We start from the raw sequence: 24,141 nt of genomic DNA, 5'->3' as shown, positions 1-24,141 counted from the left end.
AAATCTATTGGGTGGTGGCTACCATTCATAAAATATTCATGTCCAAAAGTAAGTCGTTTGATATCAAACGTATTTTGTTTACATCCATGTTTGAGGCTTTGCGCAGCCATTACATCGCTAGCCTTCGACTTTTATTCTGAAAGTTGTAACTGCTTATTTAACCCAACAACCTCCACCCAGGTCCTCTATTCCAATTTTCCAGCAAACAAATCGCTTTCATCCTGTATCAAAGACAACTGAGAAAAAAACAGGGAACAATCAACGCCCATAGGGTGTTTGAATATTTGCAACAGGATTTAAATTTTCTATGCCCTGTATTGTTTTAGCGCTACTAGACTTTGTTTCGAGGAGTCCTTTACGACGTGAGTTTTTTTTTTGTTTGTTTTGCTTTGCCAATTCTATTGCATAATTTTAGGTTTATTGACAAAGGACTCTGAAAAAGGAGAACCAAAGCAGGATATGGAGTGAAAACAAATAGCGGTGTTACGGTGTTTTAATGACCGGTTTGCCAAAAATGTCGGATTTTGTATTAGAAATCCTTTTGAGCTGGTACTTCCTCTTTGTGTGGCCAAGTGGGCAAAGTGCAATGGCGTCAACTTCACCACCGCTATCACAGGTATCCAAGCGTGTAGTGAAATGTTGTAACATTTCCCATTGCCAGTGCTTTGGTATACAAAAAGAAAAACGAAAAATTAAATTGCGAATGAAAACTTTTGAAGAGAAGTTCAAAAAAAATTAAATTTTCATATATGCTCTTTGAGACTCAAATTTTGATATTTTCATAAATTGTGAAGGAGTTTTAGCTTTGGGATTATTAGGTTAGACTCAGCTACACAAAATTTAATCATCAAAAATAATTTAAATATTCAAAAGTGAATAGGGAAAATTAAATTAACAATAATAATACGATAAATTGAACTAAATTAAAATAAGCCTATTTAAATTGATTAAACTTAAATTATTGAAAGGGACACAAATTAATGTTATGGCGATTTCGTTTCGCAAAAAATATGTTGTCGCTCAAATGATAGTTCTATTCCAAAATTATTATTATTGCATAAAAATGTATTTTTAGTAAAAGTTAAAAAAGACGCTGAATTCAAAGCTAGATATCTTCCCAAAAAATTTTAGGAATCCGCATCTGTGCCTCTAAATCAATACCAATATCTTTAAGAAAAGGTAAAAAATCTTTGAATCCAAGTAAGCTTTTTTGAGTGGGTATAATCTAAAATCTAAGAACGATTTTGATGCTCGATAATAATTGTACCAACTAACATCGAATAATATGGATCTTATGTTTTATAGGCTAATTGTCCCAAGTACTCCACGGTGGGCATTTTATAAAGTAGAAATTGAAAAAAATAATGTTCTGCAAACTTTTTTTCCTTTCCTTTATAGAATGAAGTCTTATAGAAATTCGAATAAACATTTCGATTGCTGTTACTTTTGTAGAACTCCAATCAAATTGAATTTACCTTCCAAGTATATGTGAATATTTCGTTGAAGATTGACACTTTCTGATGTCAAATTGGCATCGAGTTCATTGGAAATCTAATTTAATTTTTTCACAAAGTGGTTATCACTCAATTTTAAATGTTATGGCAACCACCATAACGACATTTTGTCAGAGCTTTAGAACAACCAGTCGTCTTTCAACTCGCATCCCACCCTAACGGGTTTACCACACAAAGCCATAAAAGAAAGAAATGAAAGGGGACGTGGAGGGAGAAGAAGGGCTCTAGAAATGGGGATCACAATAAAAGGACAATAAATTGAATTTTGTGGTTTAATGGCATCTGTGGGGGCGAAGGGTGCGAGTTTGAAAACCTGTCATTGGAGAAACCATGTGTGAATTTTAATACTCAAATACGCAACTCCCAACCCCTTGATGAAGGGTTGCGAGGAGGAAGTGAAGTGAGTTTCTAACTCATCTCTATCCTTTTAAGGACTCATTTTATTTATTATGCAAACGTTGATGATTTATGAAACATTTTCGTTTTATTTCTATCTTCTATTGCAGCAATATCCCGAGAAGACAATGATGATACAACACATCATCATCACCATCATCATCATCACCATCATCGCGGTGGCCACAGTCACAATCACGGTAATAAAGTTCCCTACAATGGTTATAATTCCGAAGAGTATTTGGATAGACTGGAACCGAATGGTAACATACCATCAGATAAATCCAATTGCAGATATGGAGGTAAGTGAGATATCCAAAAAGCATCCTTGATTTTATTGTTGTTCTCTTCAAATTCATTTGAAGTTTTAGCGATTCCATAAATAACTTAGAGAACTCGTTGTCGACATTTAATCTCATGTGTAATCCTTACCATAAGCCATACTAATGCAGGGTGGGAGGGAACTGGGTTAGAATCATGATTACAAACTTGGGCATATACTCATGCAAAAAATTATTTGAATATTCTCTTACGTATGCGCTAACAATCATCATCCCTTGGAACATCAATGCTGTTGTGCATGGCTTCTCATAATTCTTTAATGCTGTCATTGCTGCGATTATTCCAGCTTTCACATTTCCCATTCCCAGACTAAAAACACCAAAACTAATTAGTATAGCTACCCCACTCATATCTGCAGCCCATCACTGAATACAATGTTGACGGCGAGAAACACAAAATAGTTGATGTCATTTATATAACAGCCTCATATCGCCACCCTCCTCCTTACTATGCGGTACAGCATTAGATTTTGGTCCTTCGAAGCAAATTCGTAACATATCAAAATTGGTTAATTCACATAAATAAAAGATATATTTTGAAAGTACACACATATTTTATGGAACATATGTAACTGACATTGTCTAACATAATTTCTACATATGTATCTATCGCATTATAGCTAACTTACCCCTCCCGCCACGATCCATTTCATGGTAAACATCCTTTTCTGAGGCGGCTTTATCATTGGAATAAGTTTGAACAGGATAAGTTGAGTGCTGTAGCCCCAAGGGAAATGGAAAATGTGTTCATGTTCCAGAATGTTGATGAGTTATACCACCATGGGGGAAGGAGGTAGAATTCTTAGATTCCTTTATCCAGACTTGTTTTGGTACAATTCATTATCCGTTTTGGCTGTTTGGAAATCGAGCAAAACCACAATAAATTCTAATGCCCCTAAATGTACAATGACCTTCTTTGATTGGTAATTTATCTAAACTTTTAAGTTTTTATGGGTCATTAATTAAATAAATTCGTTCGTTTATTGTTCTTGCAAACCAAGTGAAGTGTACAAATTTCTGGTTTTAGGTTTGTTCAAGTTTATGGGCGAATTTAATTCAATAGGAGTCTTCTTGATTACAATCGAATTTCCATCGACCGAAGGCGAATTTCTTTGAAGTTTCGAATTGAATGTCTTTTAAGGCTATTATCTCTTTAATTGTTTCAGATAAACGATATCACTAAAAGTAATTCTGAACTTTGATTTATTCAGTGGCCAAAAGTCACGTGTAGAAATGACACACAAAGAGGAAATGTTTTTGGTGGTGAAATTATTTGATGATCAAAATATTTTATAGAAAGTTAAAGACACCGTGTCGCTATGGCTATCACACTGAAAGAATATTGTCTTAGTTTTTAATGTGGAAAACCATCATAAAACATTGTTCCACACATTTCTTCGAAGCAAATGGTAGTAGGTAGTCTTGCGGTTGCAGAGTTTAGGATATTACGATTATTTTCTAGCAATAAATATCTGTTTACATGATTATCTAGTGAAAACTAATAAGATAATACTACAAAATCAAAATGGTCATTGATTTTTTCACCCTTTTTTCAATATAAAAATATGATATCACTAAAATATTTCGCATTAAAAATTTGATTGAAATTGAAATACATGTTTAATAATAAATAAACGAAATATTCCGTTAAGAAAATGACGAAATTATATTTTTTTTCATTTATTACCGGACCTTCACAGAAAAAAATATCACCAAAATATTTCCAATTAAAAAGTTAATTGAAGTTGAAAATTTTTTCAATTAATAAATTAATTGATACAATTAACTTTTTAATCATGATAGAAACATTAAGTTAATTAAGTCAATGATTGAAAATTTTTAAATTTTTAATTAAAAAATTAATTGATACAATTAACTTTTTAATCAAATTCGGAAGACTAATTCTGTTAACCCTTTCACTACCGAAATAAACCTAATATTAAAAACTTTAATTTTTCTTCTGTTTTTACTTGTACTACCAGCATGTAGAACAAAAATTGCCATTTTGAAAACCTACTTCAAATACTTCAAGAGCTATATGAGCTTGTTTTGAAAGTTTGATTCTTGAATTGTGACCAAGTAGCCTTACGAAAATAGGCGCTATTTGGCCTATAATGTCCTTCAAAGTGTGAGCAAAAATACAAAAAAGAACCCGAAAAAGTGTCAGCCATAGTTTTCGTATGAATGTCCATTTACTAGAAACATACAGTAGAAAAATTGTCTCAAATTTTCGTAATTTTCGTTTATTTCTAAAGTAGTTTACAAAAATGTATTTTGGACCTCACCAATATAGAAAATATTTATAGGTTATTTAGATTAAAGCCTCTACTTTAAAATAACATCGAGAAATAAATCAAAACTAAGTGGAAAAATAGAATTTGGTGTCTTTTTCGAATGTCCTTCAAAGCGGACATCGGTAGTGAAAGGGTTAAAAAAAGTGCTGATTTTTTTTAAATTTTTAATTAAAAATGTATTTCAAACAATCATTTGTTAATTCAAATAAAAACTCTAAGCCAATTCAGAAAGTAATTAAAAATAGTTACCTTTTTTAATTAATAAATTAATTGAGTTTTGCAATCAACATCAATTAAATTTTTAATTGAATCAATTAAAAAATTAATTGAAATTTGCTGAAAAAATCAATTAATTTTTTAATCAAGAATTTTTTCTATGTCCAATTAAAACTGTGATTGATACTATCATTTTCGTGATTGAAGACATTTCAATTAAAAAATTAATTGGATCAATTAATTTGGTGATTGAATCAGAAAAATTTTTTTTTGTGTGTTGGCAGAAAGTGGCAGGGCTCTTTCTTTTAAAGGTAGAAGTCTTAGCTGATGGCTGCTTAGGCGCTTAGATTTCAGAAAGTAGAAATCTACTACAAATCCTATCGCGCAATGTAGGAAATGATTACCTATAGCGGGGAGAAAAATAAAGCGAGACCAAGTTCAGTTTTATAAGTACAATTTATTTTATCATCCTTTGAGCGATGTTGACACTTCGGCTGACGTTGACAAAAGAATGGTAAAATAAATTGTACTTATAAAACTGAACTTGGTCTCGCTTTATTTTTCTCATTTCCTACATTGCTCGATAGGATTTGTAGTAGGAGCTTATGTGTGCAGAAGGTTTTGAATCATTTACTGTAATGCTGTGTAAATTTTCAATGAGCAAGTCAATTACTCATTAGACCACCACCAAGTTTCAACCTTCCACTACAGCATTAAACCCAATCTAATGCAGCGGTGCCAACTCTGACGATTTTTCGTCATTTTGACGATTTTTAATGGTAAATTTGGCCGATTTGACGACGATTTTAAACAACTTAGTTATGAGATGACGATTTCTTAAAATGCTCGACTCAAGTATTTCCTTGTAAGAGTTTTTATGCCAATTTGACGATTTTTCAAAGTGATGTAGTTATAAGTTGACGATTTTCATAAGTTGTAATGTAAACATGTTTTTTTTGGATCTCAATAATATGACAATTTATATGTAGCTTGCTCCCAGCCGTCTCCAATGTAGAAAGAAGTTTCCAAGCAATCAATATAAATAAACCTAAAATTCGAAATCCCTTTGAAACTTAAACATTGCAAGGTATTCTTTTGTCTAGAAACTATTTAAAGCGAAATTAATTTGATTGCTATGAAGCCAGTTTAGTTAAATTCACTTTATTTATTTATTCATTACCGATAATAGTAATAATAACAAAAATTATACATGAGCAAGTAATAACGATTTAAATTCGCTTGGAGAATAGGAAATTTTTCTGTCAAGAAAATTTTGTTAAACAATGTAGTACATGTGGTCACAATCAGATATATTAATTTAAATTAATTAAAAATTTATTTCAATTAATCGTCGTTTAAAAAACTGGAAACTATATGACTTACTTAGAGATTTAAATGGCATTATTCATGTAACTAAAATGAATAAAACTTTTTTAATAACAGCTTTATTGTGTATACAATATATGGATGCCTCAGATGTTTGAATAAAACTATTATTTTGTTCCTAAATTTTTTTCAACTGTTTTATAAGTGACGATTTTTTGACGAATTCCTTGGGATGAATTGACGATTTTGACGAAAAATATGTTTAAAATTGACGATTTTCAGCCCAAAACAGTTGGCACCACTGATCTAATGTAATCTAACCTAATCTGAAAACTTGATTCTTGGTCTTACGAAAGTAAGCGCAATAATATCTGTCGTAGTGTGAAAAAAAGGTACCAAACAGAATCCGAAGCTATAGTTTTTGTATAAATGTCCATTTACTAGAGACGTATTCGTACAGTACTCAATTGATTTCAAAACTTCGTATTATTCGTTAATTGTTAAACAAGTTAATAAAAATGCTATTTAGTGCCTACCAATATCGAAAATATCGATATCGCATTTAGATTACAACCTCTACTCGTTTTTAAATGTCCTCTGTAGTGGACATTGGTACCATATTTCTCTCTTCGAGCTCCATATTTGGTTTACGACACAGTATAACTTTTCCGTCGCACCCAAATATATAACATTTGCTTTCGTCAGCATAAATTACGAATGTTCAGAAATCTCCGCAGGCTTATATACCTAATTTGGCACAGAGTTTTACATTGGCTCAAAAATCAATAGCGATTTTGAAAAAAAAAATCGGTTCAGATTTAGATATAGCTGCCACCATATAGATTTATCACCGATCTGGTCATAATTGACGTATTTATCAACGTTTTTTCTCAAAATATCGGGCAGCCAAATATTTTGGAGCTTTCGTACGATATGCAAAATATCAGCCAAATCGGTTCAGATTTAGATATAGATCCATATATATCTTTCGTCCGATTTGAACTTAAATGACCTCAAAAGACAGAGTTTTGCTCTGATTTGCTTCAAATTTTGCACAAGAAGTACGTTTAATAGTATCATTAAGTGTACCAAATTTGGTTGAAATTGGTTCAGATTTAGATATAGCTCTCATATATATCTTTCGGCCGATTTCGACTAATACGGCCTCAAAAGCCAGAGTTTTGTCCTGATTTGCTTCAACGTTTGCACAAGGAGTACACTGAAAAAAATATTGTCGTGAGGTCAAAGAGTTCATGTCTTTAAAATACGAATGCAAATTTTGCTTAGCATAGAAAACACCTTTCTCTAATATAAAGTTTTTTTTCCTTGTCCAAAAGTCAATAAACTTTTCAATGAAGTCGTATTGTCCTTATAATTAAGTGATTTCACTTAAAAATGAGTATCATAACATGAAAAAAAATGTTTGGGCTAAGGTCAACTTGACTTTAATAATTCTTCTATGCTAAGCAAAATTCGCATTTGTATTTTAAATACGTGAAATCTTTGACCTCACGACAATATTTTTTTCAGTGTAGGGAGCCACCGTGGTGCAATGGTTAGCATGCCCGCCTTGCATCGGTCGAAGCAGGAATCGTGAGTTCGATTCCTGCTTCGATCGAACACCAAAAAAGTTTTTCAGCGGTGGATTATCCCACCTCAGTAATGTTGGTGACATTTCTGAGGGTTTTAAAGCTTCTCTAAGCGGTTTCACTGGAATGTGGAACGCCATTCGGACTCGGCTATAAAAAGGAGGTCCCTTGTCATTGAGCTTAACATGGAATCGGGCAGCACTCAGTGATAAGAGAGAAGTTCACCAATGTGGTATCACAATGGACTGAATAGTCTAAGTGAGCCTGATACATCGGGCTGCCACCTAACCTAACCTAACCTAACCAATATCCTTGTAAAATCGCCACTGCTGAGTGGCAAAAATTGTAAATATTACTAAAATTGTCCTATATTTCGAATACATATGTATCGCCCGATAAATCATAAATGCTCTTTTGTACTCTTTTGGCTCCTAATTAAGCTAACATTGTTTTTTTTTTCAAAACAAATAAGGATTTAATCTAGGACCGAAACAAGTTCGGCAGTATTACTCTATTACTGTAAGGACAAAACCTCATGTAAAAAGGCATGATAGTCTTCAACATTTGCTTTCATAGTTTTCAAACTTTTCCAAAGCTGTAGTCTACATTACTCATCGGAAAGTCGCAACATCCAAAAATTCAAACATTTCAAAAAACTCGAAATTTTGAAATATTCGAAAAATTTGACTTTTGAAAATGTTGATTTTGTCAAACTTTGAGGAGGAAACACATATAAAAAACGTCAAAGGTTTGAAACAATTATAAACTTGAAGTCTCTCCTTTTTAAATCTAACTTTTCGATTGGCTTTATCTCTGCAAACACAGTTGAGATAGTGAGTAGTCTTTTAATTCTGCTTTTTCCTTGCAAATCCATAGCAATTCATACACATAACTCATATTTACTATATTTAAAAAAAATCTCTCGAGCATCTCATTTAATTTTGCAATAACTGTGAAATTAATTGATAGATGCATAGTTTTTTTTAATTTATTTTAATTTTGTTTGCATTTCATATGGATATATGCATCACTAGAACTCAACAAAAGAGTTCTTTATACTAGTCCTCCTTATTTTTTTAGTGTTTTCGGTGGAATTTATCCACAAAGCAAATATGCCAGCAAAGAATCATATTTGACTTTTGTATCAAAGCAACGAACGAAACGGAAGGAAACATAAAACGAAATAATGACCGGAAAGTTTCTCTAAAGTACAACTTCAAATAATAAGGCAACTTTTTTAATATCCATCCAGTACCTCCTCATGGAAGACAAAAACAAAATGTGTGCGAGGGAGGATATGCCGAAAAAAGGCAAGCATACTGCAGCACGCTTGTAGATAAATTCTCAGTACCGAATAGGACCAGTTACAGTAACATACTCACTCGCATAACCATACTGACTGACATAACGATCAACTCTGGCATCCTCGTTGAATGGTTGCTCTGAGCCTTGGAGGCTTACAAACGAAAGCGTTGAAGGAGTAGAATGTTACATGGTCTCACAAAACAAACACTAGGCTATCATTTTCATTTGTATCAAAATGACGACTGCCCGTCTGATAACTGTCTATGTCTCTGGCCATCTCTCGGCCACTCTGGTGGTGGTATCTGTGGGAGATTGGCTTTGTCGACCAAAGGATATTGTTGAATGATAATATTTGTTTTGGAATGACTGCCTGAATTGTCTGCAAAGTTAACAATTGTCTAAGTGGTGTTCCATGGACATGACTGCTGTGGAAATATTCTATCTCCCACATCATCCATTTTTTTGTTTTGTATGTTTGAGTGGCAGTTGCCATAACTATAGAATTTTTCATTATTTTTGGGATATGCACAATTTACTCGCAAATTGCCTTGCTGATAAAATATTGATCAAGTCGATGTGTCTGAGTGTGCCCTATATAGAATCCTTTTACTATTGGTTTTAATGCTTTAAATATTTGCTTCAATTACAAATTGGTCTGCAACTCTGGAGGAGGAAATCAATTTTGAATGTCATTGAATATTTAAAATTTGAAGTGCAATTTTGTGGTTTTAGCAATTGCAGCCTTTTGTGGTTAGTTTAAGGTGAAAAGTAATCAAAAATTTTTTATACTTTTGGTCATAAAAAGAATACAACAGAATTTGTTCATATCCTCTTTTCAATGTCTTGTTTTACTTTATTCATATGGGAGGGAAATGAAGTAGCAATTCATAACATTCCATATAATCAAATCATGGAATATAAAACAGATTATACAAGCAAATATTTTTGGAAAAAGTCAACTGGAAATTCTTTGTTTTTAATTTCCAAAATAAATATTTTAAAATTGTGCTACAAAGTTTAAGTTAGAAGAAATTTGAGTAGAAAATCATTAATCAAATAAAGGAAAAGAGAAGGAAATAACATACTCCCTTCTCTTTGGTTTGCTATGTTATATTTTACTCACTTTATGGGAAGTAACTTATATGTTAATCTTTAAGAGTCAAGAATTTACTCGTACATTAAAAGTTTTGATTTGGGAAGTATCCCTTGAATAAGCTACTATTAAATTTAGTACAGGATTATATTCCGTATTCTTTGGTAAGCAGAATTTTTACATGAAACATAAGATTGTTCCGAACTTTCATACCATGTATATATTTGGGCATAGAATGCCAACCTTTCACAGAAGTATTTAGGAAAAAAATCCTCCATTATACATCATTAGCTGTTTATGCGATAAATCTTGATTATATTTTTAAATAATTCAATGGATCCAAATTGTCAAACCAAAATCAGCATCGCCAGCCATGGTATATCTCTTTCGTCACACATTTTTTTTATCAAAGCCCACTTAATTTGAATTCCTTGTAATCACTTTTAAGCCCTTTACTGTCGAAATTCGAGAACACTCACTTTGAAATGAATTATATCTTCAATATTTTCACAAAGGCTTTATTTGGAGAGATTTCAGATAGCATAGATTTTTTTTAAGAACAATTTTACTTTTTGCCAACAGAAAATCTTTTCCACCCTTTTTCTGAAAGTGTTTTTTTTTGTGAATTTCCGTTTTCAACCTAATAAGAACCAAAACAAACAATAAAAATGTCAAAGGGTTTTGTTTCCATTAAACCTCAGCCATTAGTTTTATTATTCCTCAAAACCACATTACTTAGCTTCTGTGATTTTTTTTCAAGGGTGGGGTTAAAAAAAGCGTCTTTTGTTTTCTCCATAAATGGAGCTACATAAAGGAATTGTGTCAACCAAATTTTATACGAATTCAACCCTTAGAAAATGTGCCCTATATTTTGTCTGTGCAATAAAAGAGAAACAAAAAAAATAAGAATCACAAACAATTTACATAGATTGTCCTTTAAGACCCTTCGCTTTACGCAGATCTTTAATCTAGACGCATATCATGTTAACTGAAAAGTGCAAGAAAATGTAGTTCCCGTAGGTTGACTGAAATGAGTTTAGACATTCCAAATAGCAAACATTTGTTGTAGCAGAAACAAGAACTAACCTAATACAAGCTGAAGTATAGGACACAAAATTACAACTATTTTCATGAGTCCACCAATGAGTTAATATTCAGCAATAAGCTATGACATCGAACATAAAAAAAACGAATTCTTTAAGTGCAACGCAAAAATTTACCCGCAAAACATGCTGGGCATTATAATAGCTTTCCCCGATGTATGAAATCTTTGAAGGTTTTTAAGGTAGAATTCATTTTTTACGATAAGAAAAACTTATTTTTTTATTATTTTAATTAATACTTTTTTCTTCTACTTTAATACTTTTTTCTAATTTTAATTTTTGAGATATTTGCGACACAGAAACAGACAGCCATGGAATAATCTTTTTAAATGTTCATCCAAATTCTAAGTTAAATTCATCTGCTCAATACACCAGACAACCAAGCTTTATTTCCTTCCTTCTTCAGATTTGAAACATTAGCTATGGCATATCCATTCCATTATTACTTGACATTCTCATTTGGATTAAATTTTAGGAGGGATAGATCTGTTGTCGCCAATGTCTTCTGTCTGCGTCCTGTAACAGAGCTGATATTTAATCATGTATCCTTTGTTGACACACTAGGGAGTATCAATAAAGGATGAAAATGATAGAAATGCCACAGTCTGCCTAGCCATGATGTCCATTAAGATTCCAACTCATCGTGTCGTATATAATATTGGTGTCATAGTTCCTCTATTCCTATGTCATCCATTCTGCCAAATATTTACCAGCTTTCATATCCCTTTGTCACACTTAAGTTTTAGTGGTAGCCATTACTGAAGACTGTTTACCTGCATGATGGATGCGGGACAGTAACTCCTTCATATATGCGAGGGTATTTCACAAAAGTTTTGTCATCGGTGAATTTTGACATTTAAGACCATTGGAGGAGAATGTCTAAAGCCGAATATGTCAATCCTTGTCTGCAAATCAAATAATTTCCAAATATTTCTTTTGTGTAAAATACTCAACTTCTTTAATGTCCTCTCGCAAACTGCGTATCATATTTCCACATCTAAGGATAAAATTACTATCAACCCAAAGAAACTTCACTTATGAGGACAATGCATTGTCCTATTTTCAGTTCCCGACAACATTACTTAATTAAGGAAATGTTCATTAGTTTTGTATGAAAGAAACAATGTCACATGCTATGGCACTTTTGGCGTCTGGGAATTGGGAATATTTATTCGTGTGTCTGGATAAACAGTAAATGGCTGTGACATATGTTGCAGGCGGTTATTTTAGCGAACGCAGGTGAGTTTATTAACATTGACATTTCACATGGGGTCGATACTAGCCAATTTATGGCAACCCAGGAAATGGCCAATTCATTTGGAATCAAGAATGATCAAAAAATACGCAAATCAAGTAAACAGTCATTGTTTAGAATAAGATATAAATTATTAAATTAGAATTACACACAACTACAACTAAAGAAAAAACGAAGTTTTAGCCAACCAATATCCCTTTTAATGTAAATTATTTTCTTTAAGAGCAAATAATCCCGAATTTATGACAAACGATTGAACGATTTTCTCTAATCGTCTTTAGTAGCTTAGTAGCTTTTTTTTAAAGTTAAAAATTTTGTTTTGTCACAAATTTCGCTTCTCAGAGAATAAAAAACTGTTCATATTTTTCAAAATATGAGCCAAAGAATTCAATTCAATTCAAATTTCAGACAATTTTCAGCAGTGTAACTGGCAACCAATAACAGAAAAGCAATAAAAAATGTTCTTTTTAGTTTCGAAATTGTGTAAAATCGGATCAAAGGTAATAAATTTTATCAGGGTTTGTCTTAGACTAGGAGTAATTCTTTTAAACCATTGTATACCTTTGGCATCATTTCTTCAGGTATTACCCTACACCACTATTTTCGATGGTATTTAAAAAAAAATAGAAAAAAACTGAAAGACGTAAAACATTTTCCTTACTTTTTCGATTTTAATCCCTACACGTAAAAATGTGCTGAAATATGGTAGCACATATTTCACCCGAAATCCCCAGTCGGTCTGGAAATATATGAACCATCTATGTAATTTATAATACACACAAATCTTTCATAAAAATTTTCCAATTAAAATTTTAATTGAATTCTAAAAAAAAATCAATTAAACATTTAATTGGTTCAGCAACTTTTTTAATTGAAACAAAAATCAATCGCAGAAATTAATAGTATCAATTAAAATTTTAATTGCTGTTGGTGATTGATGCTATCATTTCTGTGATTGAAGAAATTTCAATTAAATATTCAATGGATCAATTAATTTGGTGATTAAAGAAAAAAATATTTTTTGTTCTGTCAATCTATAATTGCTTTCAGAGTATATCTGAATATTGGAATGCACTCTCTAATATGTACTAATTTTAATTTTCTGGTGGATATGACTTGGGAAGAACTGAATTTTTTGCTTTGTATGGTCTTACCAAACGGTGTTTACATATGGTACCTGTGACCCGACCGTATATTCTTCAGGCTTTAAAGACCATTGACTCCAGATGTGTTTTAGCAAAAGGGTCCAAATGCTTCCACTGTCTTATATCTATATATGATACAAGTCTATGTAGATTATTCCATTTTAATATCGCTACACTGATCGCCACTCAGATCAATACTGATGGCTCTGTTTCAATTTTAGCATAATTATAGAAGGACATCAAGTGAAAAAAGTTTTGAGGTACTCAGAAATTTGCATCGCAATCGTCAAGGGCTGACCTTGAATCTATTCCCATTTCGAAATGTATATGGTTGTTGCAAACAAGCCTTATAATAATATTGCAATTCCTAGAATTATTTAAGAATATTCTTAAATTTGTACACTGTTGCTTTATGATGTGAAATTAAATTCGAATCGGCGACAATAAAATTAAATGGAATTGAGTGTAGATGTTTGCTGACATCAACGATATTGAATATCACAATTGAAGGAATCATACAAAAAAAAAAAAAAAAAAAAAAAACGAAACATTACAATTTTCTATCCAGCTCTCTCGAATGAATGTCCATTGAATAAAACTTAAATTCTTTCGCATACCTTTGACATTTGAAATACTAAAGAGGAATGGAGGTTAATCAAGCTAATTTTCCTGTCCTTTCCCAAGTTGCATGTAAATGCAAATCACTATTGAATGATGCAAAGACTTGTTAGTTGCGTCTCTTTTTACATCTCCATCTCTATGGTGGATTGCACAAAGAAAGCAATAATCTCGGGTTCCTGTGAAGGCAACGGTATTAGATTCTTATTTTCCCTCTTTGATGCCTACACCGGCAGATTTGATATTTGCTCGGAATGTGATGCCAATGTATCCATTACCTTCAGCAAAGTGCGTTCGTTGCTCCGAATGATGATTGCAATGAAATGGGATAGTAATGTAACCACAATAACAACTATGTTATCCAATATCCAAGTCTGTTGGTGCAACTACACCAACTTGTCGTAGATTCCGGGCCAATGATAATCGTTTGTCAATATGTACCATAGTGTTGTTGTTGATGTTGTTACAAAGACTTAATATCGTTATTTATCTGCCCACTATCCAATGTTATGACTGCTTGTTGGATAGATAGAGAGAATAGCTCAAAAAGAATCATCTCTATTTACTTCTTGCCTCTGCTTTCGCAATCGGTGATATACGAATATTTTGTTGAGAAATTCTGTCTTTAAGAAAGTTGGGAGATGCTATTGAAGACTTAAAGAATGCAAAACTAATTCTGGCTACACTGAAAAGAAAGCATACTCGGTTCCAAAGATCTTGTCTTTACTTTAAAAAATTTAGTATTGATTCCGAGCCAAAGAAGCGGAGAATACAAGTAAGGATACTTTTAAGACACAATTCTCTTTTAAATTTAGGTTTTGTGTACTTGCTTCTAGGAAGCAAATTTTAATTTTTCGCTTTCTCAGCTTTTTTTCTTCATATGCTATTAAAGTCCTTTAAAAGCGAGTTAACGGCAACTTTATTTTCCAAATTAGGACTCGACTTCCAGTAGAAATTATGCTATGTTTGAAGTAAAAAACTTCTTTAAAATAAAGTTTTGAAAAACATGTCCTATATTTGAACGATTTTTTGCTTTGTAGTCAAGATGCAAAAAGACAACAAATTTAAAGAAAATTTCATTAAATTTAAAGAATTTTTCTGAATTATTAAAGTCAAGTTGACCTTAGCCTATAAATTTTTTCTTTCATGTTAAGATACCCATTTTGAAGTCAAATCACTTAATTATAAGGTCAATACGAACTCATTGAAAAGTTTATCGACGTTTGGACAAGGAAAATAACTTTATTTTAGAGAAATGCGTCTTCTATGCTAAGCAAAATTTGTATTCGTATTTTAAAGACATGAAAGCTTTGACCTCACGACAATATTTGTTTCAGTGTATGTAACAGCGAATAAAAGGCAAAATGGATGCGAAAACAAAAATTCTATCACTTTGCAAATGCTGGGTTTTTTTTCGCTTGTCCGTTAGATGTCCGTGTAATCATCGTCATAAAATTTCTCTTTAAACTTTCCATTAGGTGTGGACATTTAATTTCTCTTTTGCAACAGTCAACACGGATAGATTATCATTTAAATCCGAAATAGATTATCCTGCAAAATGTGGGTACCACTAATAATTTCTAAGATGGAAGCATGTTTATTCATGACCAGATGTGATTTCGTCTATGAATAAAAAAACACAATGGAAATTGTTCATTAAGACAATAATAATATTCGTAAAAAAAGTAGGAAATGTTTCATTGTTAACCAGAAAAATTATCATAATAATTAAAAATTTCGTTATATTAACGAATTTGCTTCGTTGGCTCACTTTTAATGAAACATTTAGTTGATATAAAGAAATTTTTCCATTGCTGTTTAATTATGTACACTGAAAAAAATATTGTCGTGAGGTCAAAAATGTCATGTCTTTAAAATACGAATGCAAATTTTGTTTAGCATAGAAGACGCATTTCTCTAATATAAAGTTGTTTTCCTTGTCCATAAGTCGATAAACTTTCCAAGGAAGTCGTATTATCCTTATAATTAAGTCATTTGTCTTAAAGATGGCTATCATAACATGAAAGAAAAAATTGTTGAGCTAAGGTCAACTTGACTTTAATAATTCAGAAAAATTCTTTAAAATTAATGAAATTGTCTTTTTGCATCTTGGCTACAAAGCAAAAATTCGTTCAAATATAGGACATCCCAGCAAAAAAATTTGGAAGTTCTTCCAAAGGCACAACTTTAAAATCACTTCCAGAAGATACACTCCCAATGATGTTCTTTATTTTAACTACCCTGGAAGTTCTTTTAATTCAATTTTTTATAACTTGGTTTTTTCATACTTCTAATGGGTAATATTAACTTTTTTGTTTCAAATAGGTTAAAAACAGAGTAAGAATTCATAAAATGGTACAAATCATTTAAATTTTGTCGAAAAAATTCTAAATCCAATCTGAAAAAATTGTGAACTTTTGAAAATATTTGAGGTCAAACGTTACTGACAAGCGTTAGAATCCATTACAAATTATAAAAAATTATAAAAGTTATTTATTTGACAAAACATCACAGAATTTTTTAATTTATATCCAAAAAATTGAATTCGGATCACACCTAGAGAAGTGATGCAAATTCAGTGCAACGGCTGTTGAAATGGAGGACTTCCGTCATATGACAAGCCCATGTTAAATTCGTCGCTTCTGCGTCAATTTTGCACCACTTCCGGATCCAAAAAGAACATTTTCATTACTTTTTTGCAGACGCTTTTTTTGCTGGGATGTTTTTCAACACTTTATTTTAAAGACGTTTTTTACTTGAAACATAGCATAATTTCTACTGGAAGTCGAGCCTGAATTCGGAAAATAAAATTGTCGTTAACTCGTTTTTAAAGGACTTTGATGGCATATGAAGAAAAAAAGCTGAAAAAAACGAAAAATTAAAATTTGCTTCCTAGAAGCTAGTACACAAAACCCAAAGATAATTGTGTTGGTTAAAAAGTATCCTTACTTGTATTCTCCGCTTCTTTGGCTCGGAATCAATACCAAAATTGATAAAGTAAAGACAAAATCTTTGGAACCTGGCATGCTTTTTTTCAGTGTACAGTACAGTGCACTCGCGGAAACAAGAACACCGCCTAAGTGTGTAAATATAACCTTAGCGATAGGCGGTAGGCAAAACATTTTTGCCGCAACGGCAAATACAATAAGTTGTCAATACAGTATGCTTTGACAATATTAAACAATGAAGTTGAATAAAAACATACAATGGCTTGTTATTTGTTGAGTTATTTCAAGAAAAAATAATCTACACGTGTCCAGGCAACAGCAATTCCTAGTGGTGAGTTAAAAAAATTGATAAGCTATGGCAACACTATACCAGTTTTCGCCAAGGAGTTAGAATAAGTTTTAATTTAGCGATACGCCGCTAGCCGTCACCGTATTCCGTCGCGGATTTTGGGCTTCCCATAAGAAATACACGTAAATAAGTGTTCGCCTACCGCCTATCGCTATGGTTATAAAGGGTGATTTGTTAAGAGCTTGATAACTTTTAAAAAAAAAAAACGCATAAAATTTGCAAAATCTCATCGGTTCTTTATTTGAAACGTTAGATTGGTCCATGACATTTACTTTTTGAAGATAATTTCATTTAAATGTTGACCGCGGCTGCGTCTTAGGTGGTCCATTCGGAAAGTCCAATTTTGGGCAACTTTTTCGAGCATTTCGGCCGGAATAGCCCGAATTTCTTCGGAAATGTTGTCTTCCAAAGCTGGAATAGTTGCTGGCTTATTTCTGTAGACTTTAGACTTGACGTAGCCCCACAAAAAATAGTCTAAAGGCGTCAAATCGCATGATCTTGGTGGCCAACTTACCGGTCCATTTCTTGAGATGAATTGTTCTCCGAAGTTTTCCCTCAAAATGGCCATAGAATCGCGAGCTGTGTGGCATGTAGCGCCATCTTGTTGAAACCACATGTCAACCAAGTTCAGTTCTTCCATTTTTGGCAACAAAAAGTTTGTTAGCATCGAACGATAGCGATCGCCATTCACCGTAACGTTGCGTCCAACAGCATCTTTGAAAAAATACGGTCCAATGATTCCACCAGCGTACAAACCACACCAAACAGTGCATTTTTCGGGATGCATGGGCAGTTCTTGAACGGCTTCTGGTTGCTCTTCACTCCAAATGCGGCAATTTTGCTTATTTACGTAGCCATTCAACCAGAAATGAGCCTCATCGCTGAACAAAATTTGTCGATAAAAAAGCGGATTTTCTGCCACTGATTTTGGTAATAAAATTCAATGATTTGCAAGCGTTGCTCGTTAGTAAGTCTATTCATGATGAAATGTCAAAGCATACTGAGCATCTTTCTCTTTGACACCATGTCTGAAATCCCACGTGATCTGTCAAATACTAATGCATGAAAATCCTAACCTCAAAAGAATCACCCTTTATTTACACACTAACGTGAACAAACTTGAAAGTTCTATAACACGAACCAATTTTTTGTCATAAAGTGTTAGGCAACGCTTAAATTTGAGGTTAAAGGCAGATTCATAATGTCAAATACAATTTCAAATACATCTATGGATTTTTTTATGATATCGTCTAGCTGTTTTCGTAAATTTTTATTATAGATATAAATTGTTTTAAATTCCATACCCACGAATATTTTTCCGATCTCTTTTTGTTAATTTTTTCATGAAATTTAATTTATGATTTAAGTTTTTAATATTACCCATAATAAAAATAAAAGACAATCACTATGTTTTATTCTGAAATTGAAAGTTCGCTAGCATAAACATTTTCGGTAACGTGAACTTGGTTTTAATTAGTTCACGTTACCACGAGTGCACTATATGTTCAAAAGTTTCAAACAAAGTGGAATATAGCTCAATTATGTAATTGTCAAATAATTCTTTTCACAATGGTTTAAACCGGTGCTTATTCCAATAACAATAAAAAATACTTTATATCATTTCCCTTTGGTATGACAATCTTTTAAGCCTACCGCAATTTGTAGCCAAAGCTACCTGGAAATTTCCGCAATGATTTTCGAATACGCCGCAGTTTCAGGGCTTAGCGAAAATGTTCTTCAACTGTTCCTACAAATTTTCCACCATTGTCTATACATGGAGGTAAAAGTGAAAAGATTTTCTCTATTTGCAATAGGAAAGGGGAAGTTTTTACTTGCTGCTCTAAAAGTATCTACCTTCTCTCTAAACTAGATTTAATACACATCTCTCTCTAAACTAGGTTACAAAAATGTAAAATTCTTAATTTTACTATTTCCATAAAAATGTCCTAACCTCAAACTTTTAAACAGGTCCTTAAGGACAATTTTTGAATTCAAATAATTTCAATCCTCTGGCTATGCTGAAGAAAGTTGTTATGTAAAATTGCAGTCCTGTTGGATATCGTCGATATCACTTGCTATCATACTCTTACTGGATAAGAGCATTAAAAACAATGTATACTAAAGTACTTTTTATTACTATCAGTAAGTACCCATCCAACCAAACCCAATCTTTATGAATGGGTTCTTTGCTTGGTACTATGACCAAACTGCTCGATACACAATGAAAAGTCTAGTTAACGAAGTTACATACACACACGAATACACATTTTGAAATTTAGTATCTCATAAGTGTCTAAAACCACATAGTAGGACACGCTATTATCGTAACATATTGCAGCGATACTTAAATGCACTCACAAAAAATTCACTTGAATTCAAAGACATTAAGCTTCCCTTACAATAACGATATACTATTTATGAAGCTATCTACACGCAAAGAAAAAAAAACGTTTGGAAAACGTGTACCGAAAACGTTTTTCTTTTGTTAGAGTTTTTGTGAATTGCTTCGAAAATTTAAAAACTTTTATCATCAAAAAAAAAAAAATCCATTGTTACAAAATTTTTATTTTTTCAATAAAAAAAGTTATATCGTTTATATCAAACACTGTTCTTTTCAGTCCATTTCGTTTATAGCAAACACTGTCCTTTTCTGACTTTAGGTGTTTAATAAGACACATTTTACAAAATTTAATATACTACAATGTAATGTTGAACATTTTTCGGAATCTTCCGAACATATTTGGAATATATGTAAAAAAAAAAAACTTTGGTCGAAGCAGGGATCGAACCCACGACCCTTGGCATGCAAGTCGGACGTGGCAACCACTACTCCACGGTGCCAAACTAAATGTTTGTTTCTGTTAAATAAACTTTGTTTATTCGGTTTGTGGGCGCCGCAAGCTATGCTATATAAATATAACTTATATGGATATTTATTTATTGATGACCATAACAAGTACATAGCTCAGTGGTTAGTGTATTGGCTTACAAAGTGCATGGTCCGCGGTTCGATTCTCCGTCCAGGCGAAAGGTAAAAAAAATTTTAAAAATTTATAAAATCGTATAATTTCTTCTACATTGTTGGTATTACAGGAAAAGGTGTTAAGAACTAAAAAACCTCGTCGATGTAAGAAAGATGTGAGGGAAAATGCAATTAGCAAGAAAACAATTTTTTTTGAGTTTGTCTTTATAAAATTGTTTTTACATCCTGGAAAAGAATAAACGTTTATCACAAAAAGTATATACTTTTCTTCCAAATACACTTCCTTACAACGAAAAGCAAATGAGAAACGAACTTTGTTTGTCTAAAATTTCGTTTGGGAGGAAAGAATTATTTTTTTGCGTGTAGCTTTAAAACTAGGCTATATTATAAAATTTCGGTATGGATTTCATTATTTCGAATGTACATTATCTTTTTGCGATATATTAACAATCCTATTCACGTACTACAAATAAATAGGATTTTTCAACATATTATGACAGATACTTTATAATAAAAATATATTTTTTAACATCAGAAAAAACAAAAAATCTTTAATTCAAAAATGTCCATCATTATTCTTAAAAAAAAAGTTCATCTTCTCTCAAAAACTTACGAATTAACCGAATGGACGCATGAAAAATTCGTGTCCTCAATTTAATAAAAAAAAAACATTTTTTAAAGCAAAACTTATTAGCTTTGCCTTAATTAAAATTGTTTACAACATATAAAAAAGGTCCTTAGTATTATGGAAATCGCATGTACTAAAGTTGTATAATCATTCATATTAGTTCAATATTTTTTTCAACGTGTGATACAGCGACCTTTGTTGACTTTCAGTTGTTATCCTCTTATGATATTCAAAACCATTATCATTAATTTTTCCCTTTTAGCGTAATTTCATGTAGTAAAGAGGTTACTATAGTTGCCATGAACGATATCCCAGTAAAAACAGAGCTTTAAAAACACCGTTTGGCTATTATGATCCGAAAGTAGATTAAATCACCATTTATGCAGTGTCAATCAAAACAATTTCGCATGGAGTTGTCACAGGGTGGAAAAAAACTTGTCATCATTCATTAAAAATAAATAAAATGTTATCACAAGAGAAAGAACCCACAGGAAGCACGCTCATAATAAAAACTAATCCAGCCAACTGCATCGATGATTTGACTTTGGCAAAGAAAAAAGTTTGTATGGGGTTTGGATCGGTAGATTTTAGAGTAATTGACAACGGTTCGGGATTAGTGAATTCCTCTAAATTATTCTAATAATTGGTTAAAATTTTCGATGCAAGTATGAGATCCTGAAGGGGGGTAGGACAATTCTGAAACGATTTTCCCGAAAACGGTCTTGCAGCTAAAGGCCTTTGCTCTCGTCAATCTAAGATCTACTCGTATCTAATTACTATGGAAATAGATCTGATCAGATATCAAAATTGGCTAAGATCTAAGGTCTTAAATATACTTATATCTACCCCTATATGTAGTTAGATCTGGTGTTAGATCTCGCTATATATAGAATTACATATACACCCAGAGAAGGAATCACCTCAAACATGTTTCAAGAGCAAAATGTTATTTTTGGACGGGGAACATGCAAAATGTTTGTCGCAACAATATAATTTTCTCGGAAACTATGTATCTGATTTCGGCAATCATGTATATGTTTAACGAGAAAACATATACATGGTTTAAGGTTGGCTGATATGTACCCGGTCTAACAAAGAAAAACACATTTTTTTTTTGTCAAAATTCGTTTTTATTATTCAACATAAGGGCTGTTTTCTTTTAGCACTGGATGCAACATTTGTATGGGCTATCCAGAACATCGTTGCACTGGTGTTCTATCCAGAACATCTAATCAGTGCAAGTCGCGCCGATATTGCCAGATTGTATTTTGATAAAGTGACGCTTCTTCGATTCACAATAGCAATTTATTGTGACTAATTTATCGAAAAACATGAAATTCAAAGTGGTACAGTGTCATAAATAATCCCAGCAGTAAATATTTATTACTATTTGGGCACTTGATACATTAAAAATGCAAAATTTCACCTCTTTTCTGTGATTGTTTTTAAACAGCTGATGACAGTGTTGCATATTTTTGGAAATGTCCTGGATAAACGAGTACTCTGTTTTCTTTTAGTCCTTCACGGCTTAGGGTATCCAGTGCTAAAAGAAAACAGCCCTATAGTTCCCTTCAAGAGCGATACAACGATTATAACGACCTTCCAATTTTTTTATACCATGTTGATAGTACCGTGTTGGCAAAACCGAAGCCTAAAAATAGGCCTCAATTTCGGCGATCACCTCTTCATTGCAGTAAAATTTTTTCCCTGCGGGCATCCTTTTGAGGTCTGAGAACAAGAAAAAGTCGCCAGATCTGGAGAATACGGTGGGTAGGGAAGCAATTCGAAGCCCAATTCATGAATTTTTCCCCTTGGTTCTCAATGACGTGTGGCACGGTGCGTTGTCTTGGTGGAACAATACTTTTTTCTTCTTCATATGGGGCCGTTTTGCCGCGATTTCGACCTTCAAACGCTCCAATAACGCCATATAATAGTCACTGTTGATGGTTTTTCCCTTCTCAAGATAATCGATAAAAATTATTCTATGCGCATCCCAAAAAACAGAGGCCATTACTTTGCCAGCGGACTTTTGAGTCTTTCCACGCTTCGGAGACGGTTCACCGGTCGCTGTCCACTCAGCCGACTGTCGATTGGACTCAGGAGTGTAGTGATGGAGCCATGTTCATCCATTGTCACATATCGACGGAAAAACTCGGGTGTATTACGAGTTAACAGCTGCAAACACCGCTCAGAATCATCAACACGTTGTTGTTTTTGGTCAAATGTGAGCTCGCGCGGCACCCATTTTGCACAGAGCTTCCGCATATCCAAATATTGATGAATGATATGACCAACACGTTCCTTTGATATCTTTAAGGCCTCTGCTATCTCGATCAACTTCATTTTACGGTCATTCAATATCATTTTGCGGATTTTTTGATGTTTTCGTCGGTAACCACCTGTTTCGGGCGTCCACTGCGTTCACCGTCCTCCGTGCTCATTTCACCACGCTTGAATTTTGCATACCAATCAATTATTGTTGATTTCCCTGGGGCAGAGTCCGGAAACTCATTATCAAGCCAAGTTTTTGCTTCCACCGTATTTTTCCCCTTCAGAAAACAGTATTTTATCAAAACACGAAATTCCTTTTTTTTCATTTTTTTCACAATAACAAAAGTTGTTTCACAAAAGACGCTCTATCTCACAAACTAATTGACTTACGGACGTCAAATTTTGACACGAATCATTTGAAGTTTGGTACTATATAAAAATAATATGCATTTAATACTAGCGACGCCATCTATGTGTCAGACCGGGAACTTATCAGCCAACCTGTTAAAACACCGTCTAAAAATAAAATTTTGCTCTTGAATCCTGTTTGAGGCAATCATGTTGCTTCTCTGTAATTGCACATATACACGCAAAAAAATAATTCTTTCCTCCCAAACGAAATTTTAGACAAACAAAGTTCGTTTCTCATTTGCTTTTCGCTGTTAGGAAGTGTATTTGGAAGAAAAGTATATACTTTTTGTGATAAACGTTTATTCTTTTCCAGGATGTAAAAACAATTTCATAAAGACTAACTCAAAAAAATTTTT

At 32.7% G+C, this 24,141-nt stretch overlaps 1 protein-coding gene across 5 annotated transcripts in view; it reads left to right on the top strand.

The window, feature by feature from the left end:
* Window positions 1-24,141, top strand: part of Eip63E (cyclin dependent kinase Eip63E) — a 354,249-nt gene that overhangs the window by 262,391 nt on the left and 67,717 nt on the right. For all 5 annotated transcript variants that reach the window (XM_075303421.1, XM_075303422.1, XM_075303420.1 and 2 more), the window contains one exon: window positions 2,021-2,212. In XM_075303421.1, coding sequence (XP_075159536.1) covers window positions 2,021-2,212 — 192 coding nt within the window. The remainder of the gene's footprint in view (window positions 1-2,020; window positions 2,213-24,141) is intronic.

The sequence above is a fragment of the Haematobia irritans genome, chromosome 4 (genome assembly GCF_050003625.1).
Source record: "Haematobia irritans isolate KBUSLIRL chromosome 4, ASM5000362v1, whole genome shotgun sequence".
Classification (NCBI taxonomy): domain Eukaryota; kingdom Metazoa; phylum Arthropoda; class Insecta; order Diptera; family Muscidae; genus Haematobia; species Haematobia irritans.
The sequence above is the reverse complement of the archived record's forward strand: the minus strand, read 5'-3'. Positions and strand labels throughout refer to the sequence as shown.